General features: G+C 38.4%; 1 protein-coding gene and 5 non-coding genes across 10 annotated transcripts in view; all 6 read right to left on the reverse strand.

The window, feature by feature from the left end:
• Positions 1-2,685: 2,685 nt before the first annotated feature.
• Positions 2,686-14,314, reverse strand: part of LOC127640069 (uncharacterized) — a 220,216-nt gene continuing 208,587 nt past the window's right edge. Inside the window, exons 1-12 of one of the 5 annotated variants that reach the window (XM_052122454.1) lie at positions 7,401-7,815; positions 6,727-6,866; positions 6,343-6,541; positions 6,108-6,234; positions 5,496-5,794; positions 5,239-5,329; positions 4,898-5,014; positions 4,691-4,766; positions 4,364-4,615; positions 3,916-4,087; positions 3,653-3,801; positions 2,686-3,548 (exon numbers count right to left, since the gene is read on the reverse strand). In XM_052122454.1, coding sequence (XP_051978414.1) covers positions 3,361-3,548; positions 3,653-3,801; positions 3,916-4,087; positions 4,364-4,615; positions 4,691-4,766; positions 4,898-5,014; positions 5,239-5,329; positions 5,496-5,794; positions 6,108-6,234; positions 6,343-6,515 — 1,644 coding nt within the window. In that variant the 5' untranslated portion in view covers positions 6,516-6,541; positions 6,727-6,866; positions 7,401-7,815 and the 3' untranslated portion in view covers positions 2,686-3,360. Of the gene's footprint in view, positions 3,549-3,652; positions 3,802-3,915; positions 4,088-4,363; positions 4,616-4,690; positions 4,767-4,897; positions 5,015-5,238; positions 5,330-5,495; positions 5,795-6,107; positions 6,235-6,342; positions 6,699-6,726; positions 6,882-7,400; positions 7,816-14,314 lie in introns of those variants that run through there. The other 4 variants (XM_052122455.1, XM_052122452.1, XM_052122456.1 and 1 more) reach the window with 4 other exon arrangements.
• On the reverse strand, positions 10,043-10,124 carry trnas-gcu (transfer RNA serine (anticodon GCU)). Its single transcript has one exon. It is a non-coding gene; the product is annotated as a tRNA-Ser (tRNA).
• trnas-gcu (transfer RNA serine (anticodon GCU)) lies at positions 10,589-10,670 on the reverse strand. The gene has a single exon. It is a non-coding gene; the product is annotated as a tRNA-Ser (tRNA).
• On the reverse strand, positions 12,046-12,127 carry trnas-gcu (transfer RNA serine (anticodon GCU)). Its single transcript has one exon. It is a non-coding gene; the product is annotated as a tRNA-Ser (tRNA).
• On the reverse strand, positions 12,601-12,682 carry trnas-gcu (transfer RNA serine (anticodon GCU)). The gene has a single exon. It is a non-coding gene; the product is annotated as a tRNA-Ser (tRNA).
• On the reverse strand, positions 14,056-14,137 carry trnas-gcu (transfer RNA serine (anticodon GCU)). Its single transcript has one exon. It is a non-coding gene; the product is annotated as a tRNA-Ser (tRNA).

A 14,314-nucleotide genomic window follows, 5' to 3' on the forward strand; every position in this document is an offset into this window, starting at 1 on the left:
TAGGCATCATGTGATGTTCTAGTTTTGGTCTGGCTAAAGAGTTTCCAAAAGTTCAGATCCAGTGAGAGTCTGTTCAATCTCTCTAGTCTTGGATGAGTTTTAGCATGTGATGGTCATACTTCCACAGAAAATGTCTCGTGCTCTCTTATTAGTTTATTTTGTGTAGCAAATTGGTTATATTGAAGGACAATGACTGGTTTAGTTCTGAATGGGGTTTTGGGGGAAGGTTGTTCCTTCAGCTGAGAGGGTTAAAATTGTTCTTTTGTTCTGGAAGACACTCAACAGAACCCCTTTTATGGAATTTGTCATGCCTTTTCATCCCCAGTTTTGGTAGAATTCAGGGTGTCAGCGGGGACAAGATATTCATTTATGACGTTGAGGAATTTCGGGAGCCTTTCTGTATAATTTCTCTTACTCTTCTTCTGATTCTGAGCTCCTCAGATCTTACAGCACTTTTGTGTTGTACTTAGATTTTCTGAATAGACTGAAGATTAAATATAAATTCTTATGGAATTAGCTTTGATTAAATTATTGACACAATATTTTCTACTGGTTACTATCAAACACTGAAGGAGTGCATCAATGAGAATGGGTTTAAAACACATAAGTGCAGAGAACATTTGATTAAGAGTTCTTCCTCTTAACCACTCAGAAACTTTGTCATGTTTAGGGTAGCATTTTGCTATTTTGTGGTTTAGTTATTTCGATTTTCTGAATAGATTGAAAACTAAGCATAAACAGTGATAGAATTAGCTTTGATTTGCATTATCTTTTCCACATGTTACTTGCAGACACCAAAGGAGTTTGTCAACAAGGATGGTTTTGAATCCACACGTGCAGTGCAGAATGGATTAACAGTCAATCATCTGAACAATTCAGCCACCTTGTCATGTTTAGAAGATTTCCATGCTATTTTAAAGTGTAATTAGATAGCTTTCCTATCTATAGTGTCTATCTATATAATAGATTGCAGGTAAGACATAAACTCTGATGAATTAGCTTTGATTTAAAATATTGATTTGATCTTTTCAAAATGTAGCTTGCAGACAATAAATGAGTGTATCAACCAAGATTGGTTTCAAACCCACATGGATTAGCATAGCCCAATGGATTAGCAAAATTTCGGCTTAACCACTCCTTCGTTTTTAGATAATTTTCTTGCTAACCACTCTGACATGCTGCTGATAAACAGCAAGTAAACTGAAGTAGTGCATCAACAAGGTTTTGTTTCGAACCCATAAGCATAGCACAATAGATTAGCAGTCCATCTCCTTAACCACTCGGCAACCACATCATGTTAAAGCCCATGGTGCAGGTTAAACACCACTGTCGATTAATGGGTAGATAAAGCAGTCAAGATATGTATATAAAGTTAGAAATGTCTCAAAAATGGTGTTAAAGTCCAGTTTTTGTAGTTTTTGGTTAGAAACGGTTATTTTTTACGCGATTCGGCGATGACGTCACATGAGGTAGACGCGGTGGAATGTAGCCTCAGCCGTTCTCAGCTACTTGAACTAATTCTAGCAGACTAGCACTGACTACTATGGCGTCTAACTGGGATGAGGAAGAGGTGGCAAGACCCACAGTTAACATTTATGATGGCCCACAGCCATACAATTTCGAACCGTTTAGACGTGAGAGGGCGAATGAGGACATACCGAGAGCAGATGGCCGTCAAAGACAAATAAATGCATGGTCAGAGGAGAATGAATGGAGAGTTGGTGTAGTGTCCTGGTGAGTTGCTATCATTTAGAAACGCAGCAATGACCGCTGGAGCTAGTAGTCTATGAACAGCAGTGCATACCATAACTTTTATGCTTTATTTCTAAGCTTTTACCTCTTTCTCCGGTGAAAATGTTGTTTCGCCGTAGCCGACGCGGAGTAGGCATCGTCAGTGTGATTATTGTTGATAGTGCCAACTAGTTTTCCTCGTGATTGATTGTCATTGACACCGTCAGGCTTACCGGGAGACGGAGTGAGTGAGTAGTAAGCGTCTGTGTCGCTGTGTTTGGCAGGTGTCTATGTGGGCGGTGTCGTCCCATGGAAACTGTGGTGGAGAGCTTGTGTTGTAGGGAGGTGAGCGCGTTTTGGTCGCTGGTCGAGGATCTCACCCCGCGGCCAGCAGATGTAACGTGCCTAACGCAGCATCCTGGATTTGAGGCATGCTGCCTGAATCCGTTTGTGCTACAAATAGCATATTCACACTTCAGACAGGATCATGGTCCCCTTCAAGCCAGCACGCACGAGTATGTTCATGGTTTATGTTTACTTTACCAATGTTTTTACACTGAGTCCTTTGAACAACAGCAATAGGTGACAGGAGATGTGTTGCATGCACAAGCATGCATAAGAGACAGGCTTCAAATCACGTTTCCAACCTACTTACAGAGTTTAAAACTTAAGAATCTTTCCTACTTATTCCTAGGCAATACCGGTACACTGCGTACAGGCAGGCTATACGCTGGGCTTATGGAGTTTTAGGGAGGAGTATAAGGAAGCCTCTACCCTCTTGTGTGGTTTCAACCATCAAACAAAACTTCCAAAGTGGTGACCAAACCTATCAGGGCTTTCAATGGCCTCGTTTGGATGAGAATGAATAAAAATAATTGTTTATTCTGTTGTGATCGCCCAATTGCCCTTAAAATGTTATAAAGTACACAGAACACATGAATTTTAATAAGAAAAAACAGTTTATTGGCATTGCTTGTAAGGGTTACTAAACATTTACTGAACAAGGACAAGGATTACTGAACAAAGACACAGGCTGCAAGTAAACAAATCTATATAAAAAAAGCCCACTGATGAAGGGCTAGACCTGAAACCTTTGCACATTGTTTCTTTTGCCTGCAAAAGTGTGGTCTTACCTGAGGGTCAACTGATGGTTCTCGCACTCACTCACACTCACTTACTCACACAGTCACACACAGTCACTCACACTCACACACACTCTTTCATGAATGCATATGCAGTGATACATGCAAAAGCATATCAAGCTGACACACAGTGAACCCAGACAACACCGCACACAGAGGTTGACAAGGCATAGGTAAAATGATTGGTAAATTATTTTGAATTACATAAAAAAAATTTCATGCAAATAACAGACAGAGGAGCAGCATGCAGGACCCCTTGAATGGGGTACAGCGACAATTAATGCCACTTACAAAGACGAAAAAAAGTAATGATTTAGTGCAAAGTAAAACCAAAGCAACAACACACAAAACATGCAGAATACAGGAAACCACCACCAAATGAGATGACAGGGACAGAAGGAAAGAAGATAAATAACAACTAAAATAAATATTTACAACTAAACCATTGGACTTGTCTGTGGAAAAAAATAATAATAATAATGTGAATTTAGGTTCTCTTGTAGCGTGACTGCCGGGCTAGGAAGAGGCTGATGGCCTCCTCCTTAGGAACCTGTTCGAAGGATTTAGCGATGGTGGCGGGTGCATCGGAGGACAAATTAGCGCTAACCTCTCGAAGAGCTGCAGGTGAATGGGTGTAGCTTTCCTGAAGGGCCTTCATCAATGATGTTGCATAACCTGCAGATATAATAATAATAATACTGAATAAAGATCATTGCCACTGATCACAGATGTCTCGTGAGCCATCTCAAAATATGATAGAACTGCATGACACTGCTTACTGTATGAGGCTGCCTCTTTGATGGGACGCACCACATGGGCACCTTTTCTGAAGCGCGGATACTGCACGCAGTACTTCTCCGTCCCATCACTTTTCCGTGCTGTCTCGCGGTTGGCATTGTGATTGTAATGCAGCGCCGCCAAGAGAAGCCTACAAAATAACACATTTGAGATTTTTTTTTACTACAATAGGCATGATAATAGGTACTATTATTACTATAAAAGGCATAATAATTGGCTGTATTATTCCTTGGATAGCACTGACCTGCTATACATCCCAACGTATGAAAACCCTGTGTGCTTGGGTGCGAAGTGCAAGATGAGGGAGTGGTAAGCCTCAAGGGAGAATGTCTGATGCTGTGGAGACAGCTGTCGAACATCTTTCAGTAAGGCAGTCCTCGTGATTATGTTCTCCAACTTTACTGCTGCCAATGAGCCTGCAAAGACCAAGACAGGGAGGCAGACAGACACACAGATGGAAAACGTATAAATAGACAAGATAGATTCAGACAAAAATTCTTTTTTTAATGGAAACACATGAAATGGTCCTGCATATGAATTATAGCAAACATAAACAGTAAACAGAATGTTATGAGATTGCCAGGGAATGAAAAAAATATTTAATCATCATAGGTCACATGTTAAAGCACTCAGACAGCAAATACAACAAAACTGTAGAGCGTACATAATACCACATGCTGTGTGTACTGTACCTGGGTCCAGCCACTCTTTGTTGCGCTGATCCCCGTCTAGAGGGCCATGGGCACAACTGGAGAAAGCAGGGGTGTCATGGTCATGGATGTCCTGGATGTGGTTGACTAAACTTTTCCATTTAGCCTCCATGACAGCTGGGTTGCCGTCTGGGGTTGAGGCTGCAGTCCAATAGAGGTGATTCACTATAGCAGGCCTCCACAGCTGTAGTTGGTCACACTCTTTTGAAGCTGCATCCAATGCCTTCCCCAGACCTGTTTTAGAACAAATGGTATTAATTGATATGCACTAACAAAAACTGCTTCAAGGTTCCAACAATGGATACATACTTTTGGCAATGTGCCACACATCAAAATAATGCCGTGTCCCTTCAGGGCTCAGCTCCTCTCTCACCCATTTGGCAACCTAAGGAGAAATAAACAAACTTTTGTGGATGATTGACCTGTGTGGCCCTCCGTGTATCAGCAAACCACAAACATCCAGCTTCAGTGCAATTCAGACGTTTACATTCTATACTGCATTTTTATTGTAAATACCTGGCGATGGCGGTCCGTGATCAGCGTTGCTAAATGCAGGTCCTTTCCCCTCAGCAGGCCAACACTGCGCTTGAGCCCTTCAAGCTCACACCATGAGCTGTTGGGGACCTCTGAGCTCTGCAACATGACATAACAGTGTAAGTGTAAAATGCTGGTGTTGTTGAAGGAGGCGTGAATGAACCGACGCGTTGCTGGTCCAAGCATTACGATACACTGTACTCTAGTTAGGCAATACACAAAGCTCTAAGCATCGTTGTACTAGTGGAAAGATGTTATATTAATATACAATCAGTTTACTAAATTGCAGAGTTCATTTCTTTGTCTAATAACATCAGGTTTACCTGAACAAGCTGAACATCCACCACCTTGTTCACTCTGTCCTCGATCAGAGAGTAGGATCCATACTTTGCGCAGTGCCCAGGAGAATCTGACCTGGAATTAATTACAAATTTGAATTAGGTTTCAAGTTTTTAATAACCAAGGTCTGTAAAGACAATCCACCATGTCATCTGCAAATGCCAACTAAAGCCACCCTACATGATAACAAATAAAAAATTCAAAATGTGCAACTGGTCTATGAGCTCTCACACTGGTTTACCGGCAGTCACCAGCAAGAACTAGCCCGCCATCCATTGCCCGTAGGTCACTAAAATTCTTCGCTTGATCGTTTTGCCAGGCCTGAACGATTACAGGGATGGTGTAGCGGCGCTGATGGCGAAAGTAACTGCTCGCACTGATGCACTGCAGGCCAAACAGAGTCAACATTCTTAATGTCTGGGTGGCCAAACATCCAGTGAAATGAATGGCCCTGCTTAACAGGAGGTTGCAGGTCGGCATGTTCCTGTGGAGCATTGGCTGGTTTTGCCAGAAACGGTGGTAGCCACATGATGCACAGACCTAGATATGTAAAAAAAAAAAAAAAGAAGAAGAAAAAAAAAAAAGTGTAATCAACAGTATATCCGGATTCAATATAGATTAGGTACTGTACATTACTGGTCAAAGGTTTCATGTTTTCAATGAAACACACATGACAGTATATACAATACAGTATAACACTCAAATATGATGCCATCACAAACCAATAGACTAAAGCCAGCCTGGTACATACATTGTAAATTAAATTAACTGGCAAGACAGTCAGAGCTATCAGATTGTAATTAGATATTCTGATTTTCTAATCAGATGGCCTGCTGCGTAAACAAAACCTTACCTGCTTGATCTTAAGAAAAGTTCCTTCCTGCTGCATGATGCTACTATCTGACCTCTCACAACAGGCCGGACAGATGACAAAAAGGCCCATCAGCTCCTCTTGGCAAACAATGAATTTGTCAATGCCACTACAAGAACAAAAAAATTGTTGTTGGGGGGGGCATTCAAACTACCAAAGCTACAGTACACAAAAATGAGCATTCAAAATGGTCTATGTTGGTTTTAAACTATCTCACTTGTGATGGGGGTCACACGTGTAAGGTGGCTCCTCATGCATCGGCTCTTCGGGCACCCACGATAAGTCACTGATGACAGAGGCATTATCATCATCTTCTTCTGTCTGTTCAGGACTAGCAAGGGGAGTGGAGGTTTGTGTGCCGAATGATGTCTGTGTGCCCACGCTGACCATCTTGGGCTTCAGGTTAACCTGCACAGCTGTGGAGAGGCAGTAAACATACCCAAACATGAGACAATCATGGCAAATCTAAACTGGTATGTTTTTTGGTGTAGGCTATGTATTAATTTAATCAATGTGTATGGAAATGTTCTGATTGCATAGATACTGGCAATGTTTTAGAGACTATATCTAATAACTACCCCTTAAAATACCCAAGTTTTACCGTGAGACCATCGGGGGCTTCAAAGAACACTGTGTCCCAGCGTCAGAAGTGGAGGAGGGCAAGGGCTGATCCCCAGTATCGACACTCTCCACAGTGTCTACACTGTCCACAGTCTCCTGCTGTGAGGCGTCTGTCAACATCTTGCGAAAACAAATATGAAAAAGGGTCAGCAAAATGCAAATGGGTGTAGTGGTGAAATAAGAGGTGGGTATACTATGAATACTTAGAACAGTGATTTGCAAGCACATTGGGTGTACAAGCACATTGCAGGAGTACATGGAAACATTTAATCATTTATTTTCAACTTGGAAGTACTGAGAATTATTTACTTATCATCTTTGAAATTCCAAGAAGATAAGTAAATATTCCCAGTCATTTCATAAGTCCATCAATAAAATGGGACGTGTGTGCTACAACTAACGTTAGTTTCCCAGTGGAAACAATAACCTATGGCACAGCCATAAAGCTTTCATGATGATATGGACTTTTACGTCAGGGCAATTTTGTTATTATTCTAATTTTTATTCGTGAATCACGAAATATGCTCTTCTAATGTCAGAGTGATCGTGCTTGTAAGTTAGTGGAGGCTGTGTCAAAGGGAACACGGTATACAAAATACACACAGAGCTAGCTAACACGCAGCTTGTAAACATTAACGTTAGCATGATGCTTACCGTGGCAATTTCTCGCTTGCGGCAGACGGTGTCTCTCGACCTCGGGACGGGGCAAGCAGAGAGGTTTGCGTTCACAGACGGCACGGCGGTAGGAAGTAATTTAGCACTCCTCTCACTCTTTAATCCAAGTGAGACCATTTTAGCATCCCCTGAGTGGTAATCCTCCTCTTTGAAATGCGCGCTGCATATTCACGAGTAGGCGGTGACAGAGCTAGCTGAAAAATCTGCCCGCCTAATCTTCACAAACTGCACCCAGCTTCGGAAGATCCCTTTGTCCTTGTGGAAGGAATGGACCCTATGTCCAGTTTTGCTGGAGTTCTTGCACCCACCACAAACACAGTAATAAACCATTTTGACTAACGTTATTTATGATCTACTCTTTATCTATCTCTAAGCTATCTGTTATGCTATGCTATCTCTCACTATCTATGTTATTCTATCTATGCTATTCTATCTATCTATCTATCTATCTATCTATCTATCTATCTATCTATCTATCTATCTATCTATCTATCTATCTATCTATCTATCTATCTATCTACTTACTTATAAATCTGTCACTGTCACTCTTTCACTAGTTAGCTACTCCTCGTCTCACTCTCCCTCAATTGTAAGGCGGGCCGCGGGCTTTCTTCTGTCGTCCAACAGTCAGCGATTACCTCATGTGACGTCATGGAATGCATTGTGGGAGAAATAGGAATAATCGCTAAGCTGTAGCTAAAAGCTAACATATCACCTACTTTTCCGTAATATATTTCTTTTTTGTAGTACCCTACAACATCAAATACAATGGATAACTGTTTAAATGTTTATTACCAACTAGAAAATTGCCAAAAAAAAAAAAAACCTGCACCACGTTGTGTTAAGAAAGCTATTTTAAGCTATCTTGCTCTTTTGTAGTGTAGTTAGATAACTTTCCTTAATAGACAGAATTTAAGGCATAAACTCTGTTGGAATTTGCTTTGATTTAAATATTGACATTCACTTTTTAACATGTGGTTGATAAACAGCAAGTAAACTAAAGGAGTAAACTGAAGTAGTGCATCAACAAGGTTTTGTTTCGAACCCACATAAGCATAACCCAACGGATTAGCAAAGTTTGGGTTTAAAACTTCTTAGTTTTTAAGAAGTGTCAAAAACAGCTTTTTTTCACCACGTTGTGTTAAGAAAGCTATTTTAAGCTATCTTGCTCTTTTGTAGTGTAGTTAGATAACTTTCCGTAATAGACAGAAGTTAAGTCATAAACTCTGTTGGAATTTGCTTTGATTTAAATATTGACATTCACTTTTTAAAATGTGGTTGATAAACAGCAAGTAAACTAAAGGAGTAAACTGAAGTTTTTGTTTCGAACCCACATAAGCATAACCCAACGGATTAGCAAAGTTTGGGTTTAAAACTTCTTAGTTTTTAAGAAGTGGCAAAAACAGCTTTTTTTCACCACGTTGTGTTAAGAAAGCTATTTTAAGCTATCTTGCTCTTTTGTAGTGTAGTTAGATAACTTTCCTTAATAGACAGAAGTTGGCTCCTAAACTATGGAATAGTCTCCCAAACACTGTTCGAGATGCAGACACACTCTCTCAGTTTAATTCTAGACTAAAGACTCATCTATTTAGCCAGGCATACACCTAATTTATCCTCCAACCCACAATTAGGCTGCTTTAGTTGGGTCTGCCGGAACCAGAAACCAGAAACATTGAGCATGATCTCTAACTCTGCAATAAATTAAATGGCATCTACGCTTAGATCTTTTTATTTGTTTCCCTGTCTCAACCTCTGGACTCCTATCCTGAGGTCACCAGAACCGGCTGGATCCAGCACCATTCCTGCTTCATGTTGGACTCCACTGCTACATGTCGCAGAATGATGATGACTAAATGCAGCCGGTGCCAGCCAAACATCATTTCAATCTATTATGACGGACTTCAGAGGATGAAATGATGCCAAATCCAACCTGCATCACCTCGGTCTATTTATGGACTACGATCTTGAAATGGAATGCATAGACTAACTATTGCCAACAAAAGCCTTCATCAGGCAATTAACAAGCACAATTGCATCTATGTGAACTTCTGCAGTTAATCCAGGATGGACTTAAAAGATATTAGTCATTTAATATTACAGTTCAAACACAATCGATGTTTAATCACTGACCCTTAACACTTAGTTTAATAATTTTAAACCATGATTTTACCTATACATAATTAATATTTACATTACATTCATAATGTTAGCCAGAGGGGAACTGGCCCCCACAGTGATTCTGGTTTCTCCCAAGGTTATTTTTCTCCATTAATCTACATCTGATGGAGTTTTGTGTTCCTTGCCACAGTCACCTACAGCTTGCTCACTGGGGTTATTAATACAATTATCATTTAATTATTTTTAAACACTATTAAAAATCGTATTTTATCTAAATTACACAATGATGATTAATCGACTTTATAGACATTACATTTTTATCGTCTATTAATGCTGATATTCTGTAAAGCTGCTTTGAAACGATGTGTGTTGTGGAAGGTGCTATACAAATAAAACTGACTTGACTTGACAGAAGTTAAGGCATAAACTGTTGGAATTTGCTTTGATTGAAATATTGACATTCACTTTTTAACATGTGGTTGATAAACAGCAAGTAAACACATCAACGAGGATGGGATTCGAACCCACGCGTGCAGAGCACAATGGAGTAGCAGTCTAGCTCCTTAACCACTCGGCCACCTCGTCATATTAAAAAAGCTATTTTAAGCTATCTTGTGCTTTTGTAGTGTAGTTAGATAACTTTCCTTAATAGACAGAAGTTAAGGCATAAACTCTGTTGGAATTTGCTTTGATTTAAATATTGACATTCACTTTTTAAAATGTGGTTGATAAACAGCAATTAAACTAAAGGAGTAAACTGAAGTAGTGCATCAACAAGGTTTTGTTTCGAACCCACATAAGCATAACCCAACGGATTAGCAAAGTTTGGGTTTAAAACTTCTTAGTTTTTAAGAAGTGGCAAAAACAGCTTTTTTTCACCACGTTGTGTTAAGAAAGCTATTTTAAGCTATCTTGCTCTTTTGTAGTGTAGTTAGATAACTTTTCTTAATAGACAGAAGTTAAGGCATAAACTCTGTTGGAATTTGCTTTAATTTAAATATTGACATTCACTTTTTAACATGTGGTTGATAAACAGCAAGTACACATTTCGACAAGGACGGGAGTCGAACCCACGCATGCAGAGCACAATGGATTAGCAGTCCATCTCCTTAACCACTCGGCCACCTTGTCGTACTAAGGAAACCTTTTTAAGCTAACTTGCTCTTTTGTAGTGTAGTTAGATAACTTTCCGTAATAGACAGAAGTTAAGTCATAAACTCTGTTGGAATTTGCTTTGATTTAAATATTGACATTCACTTTTTAACATGTGGTTGATAAACAGCAAGTAAACTAAAGGAGTAAACTGAAGTAGTGCATCAACAAGGTTTTGTTTCGAACCCACAAAAGCATAACCCAACGGATTAGAAATTTTTGGGTTTAAACACTCTGCCACTTCTTAGTTTTTAAGAAGTGGCAAAAACAGCTTTTTTTCAAAACGTTGTGTTAAGAAAGCTATTTTAAGCTATCTTGCTCTTTTGTAGTGTAGTTAGATAACTTTCCTTAATAGACAGAATTTAAGGCATAAACTCTGTTGGAATTTGCTTTGATTTAAATATTGACATTCACTTTTTAACATGTGGTTGATAAACAGCAAGTAAACTAAAGGAGTAAACTGAAGTAGTGCATCAACAAGGTTTTGTTTCGAACCCACATAAGCATAACCCAACGGATTAGCAAAGTTTGGGTTTAAAACTTCTTAGTTTTTAAGAAGTGGCAAAAACAGCTTTTTTTCACCACGTTGTGTTAAGAAAGCTATTTTAAGCTATCTTGCTCTTTTGTAGTGTAGTTAGATAACTTTCCTTAATAGACAGAAGTTAAGGCATAAACTCTGTTGGAATTTGCTTTGATTTAAATATTGACATTCACTTTTTAACATGTGGTTGATAAACAGCAAGTAAACTAAAGGAGTAAACTGAAGTTTTTGTTTCGAACCCACATAAGCATAACCCAACGGATTAGAAATTTTTGGGTTTAAACACTCTGCCACTTCTTAGTTTTTAAGAAGTGGCAAAAACAGCTTTTTTTCAAAACGTTGTGTTAAGAAAGCTATTTTAAGCTATCTTGCTCTTTTGTAGTGTAGTTAGATAACTTTCCTTAATAGACAGAATTTAAGGCATAAACTCTGTTGGAATTTGCTTTGATTTAAATATTGACATTCACTTTTTAACATGTGGTTGATAAACAGCAAGTAACTAAAGGAGTAAACTGAAGTAGTGCATCAACAAGGTTTTGTTTCGAACCCACATAAGCATAACCCAACGGATTAGCAAAGTTTGGGTTTAAACACTGTGCTACTTCTTAGTTTTTAAGAAGTGGCAAAAACAGCTTTTTTTCACCACGTTGTGTTAAGAAAGCTACTTTAAGCTAATTTGCTCTTTTGTAGTGTAGTTAGATAACTTTCCTTAATAGACAGAATTTAAGGCATAAACTCTGTTGGAATTTGCTTTGATTTAAATATTGACATTCACTTTTTAACATGTGGTTGATAAACAGCAAGTAAACATACCGACGAGGATGGGATTCGAACCCACACGTGCAGAACACAATGGATTAGCAGTCCATCGCCTTAACCACTCGGCCACCTAGTCGTACTAAGAAAGCTTTTTTAAGCTAGCTTGCGCTTTTGTAGTGTAGTTAGATAACTTTCCTTAATAGACAGAAGTTAAGTCATAAACTCTGTTGGAATTTGCTTTGATTTAAATATTGACATTCACTTTTTAACATGTGGTTGATAAACAGCAAGTAAACTAAAGGAGTAAACTGAAGTAGTGCATCAACAAGGTTTTGTTTCCAACCCACATAAGCATAACCCAACGGATTAGAAAAGTTTGTGTTTAAACACTCTGCCACTTCTTAGTTTTTAAGAAATGGCAAAAACAGCTTTTTTTCACCACGTTGTGTTAAGAAAGCTATTTTAAGCTATCTTGCTCTTTTGTAGTGTAGTTAGATAACTTTCCTTAATAGACAGAAGTTAAGTCATAAACTCTGTTGGAATTTGCTTTGATTTAAATATTGACATTCACTTTTTAACATGTGGTTGATAAACAGCAAGTACACATTTCGACAAGGACGGGAGTCGAACCCACGCATGCAGAGCACAATGGATTAGCAGTCCATCTCCTTAACCACTCGGCCACCTTGTCGTACTAAGAAAACCTTTTTAAGCTAACTTGCTCTTTTGTAGTGTAGTTAGATAACTTTCCGTAATAGACAGAAGTTAAGTCATAAACTCTGTTGGAATTTGCTTTGATTTAAATATTGACATTCACTTTTTAACATGTGGTTGATAAACAGCAAGTAAACTAAAGGAGTAAACTGAAGTAGTGCATCAACAAGGTTTTGTTTCGAACCCACATAAGCATAACCCAACGGATTAGAAATTTTTGGGTTTAAACACTCTGCCACTTCTTAGTTTTTAAGAAGTGGCAAAAACAGCTTTTTTCAAAACGTTGTGTTAAGAAAGCTATTTTAAGCTATCTTGCTCTTTTGTAGTGTAGTTAGATAACTTTCCTTAATAGACAGAATTTAAGGCATAAACTCTGTTGGAATTTGCTTTGATTTAAATATTGACATTCACTTTTTAACATGTGGTTGATAAACAGCAAGTAAACTAAAGGAGTAAACTGAAGTAGTGCATCAACAAGGTTTTGTTTCGAACCCACATAAGCATAACCCAACGGATTAGCAAAGTTTGGGTTTAAAACTTCTTAGTTTTTAAGAAGTGTCAAAAACAGCTTTTTTCACCACGTTGTGTTAAGAAAGCTATTTTAAGCTATCTTGCTCTTTTGTAGTGTAGTTAGATAACTTTCCTTAATAGACAGAAGTTAAGGCATAAACTCTGTTGGAATTTGCTTTGATTTAAATATTGACATTCACTTTTTAAAATGTGGTTGATAAACAGCAAGTAAACTAAAGGAGTAAACTGAAGTTTTTGTTTCCAACCCACATAAGCATAACCCAACGGATTAGAAATTTTTGGGTTTAAACACTCTGCCACTTCTTAGTTTTTAAGAAGTGGCAAAAACAGCTTTTTTTCAAAACGTTGTGTTAAGAAAGCTATTTTAAGCTATCTTGCTCTTTTGTAGTGTAGTTAGATAACTTTCCTTAATAGACAGAATTTAAGGCATAAACTCTGTTGGAATTTGCTTTGATTTAAATATTGACATTCACTTTTTAACATGTGGTTGATAAACAGCAAGTAACTAAAGGAGTAAACTGAAGTAGTGCATCAACAAGGTTTTGTTTCGAACCCACATAAGCATAACCCAACGGATTAGAAAAGTTTGGGTTTAAACACTCTGCCACTTCTTAGTTTTTAAGAAGTGGCAAAAACAGCTTTTTTTCACCACGTTGTGTTAAGAAAGCTACTTTAAGCTAATTTGCTCTTTTGTAGTGTAGTTAGATAACTTTCCTTAATAGACAGAAGTTAAGGCATAAAGTCTGTTGGAATTTGCTTTGATTTAAATATTGACATTCACTTTTTAACATGTGGTTGATAAACAGCAAGTAAACATACCGACGAGGATGGGATTCGAACCCACACGTGCAGAACACAATGGATTAGCAGTCCATCGCCTTAACCACTCGGCCACCTAGTCGTACTAAGAAAGCTTTTTTAAGCTAGCTTGCGCTTTTGTAGTGTAGTTAGATAACTTTCCTTAATAGACAGAAGTTAAGTCATAAACTCTGTTGGAATTTGCTTTGATTTAAATATTGACATTCACTTTTTAACATGTGGTTGATAAACAGCAAGTAAACTAAAGGAGTAAACTGAA

The sequence above is a fragment of the Xyrauchen texanus genome, chromosome 49 (genome assembly GCF_025860055.1).
Source record: "Xyrauchen texanus isolate HMW12.3.18 chromosome 49, RBS_HiC_50CHRs, whole genome shotgun sequence".
In the NCBI taxonomy this organism is placed as follows: Eukaryota; Metazoa; Chordata; class Actinopteri; order Cypriniformes; family Catostomidae; genus Xyrauchen; species Xyrauchen texanus.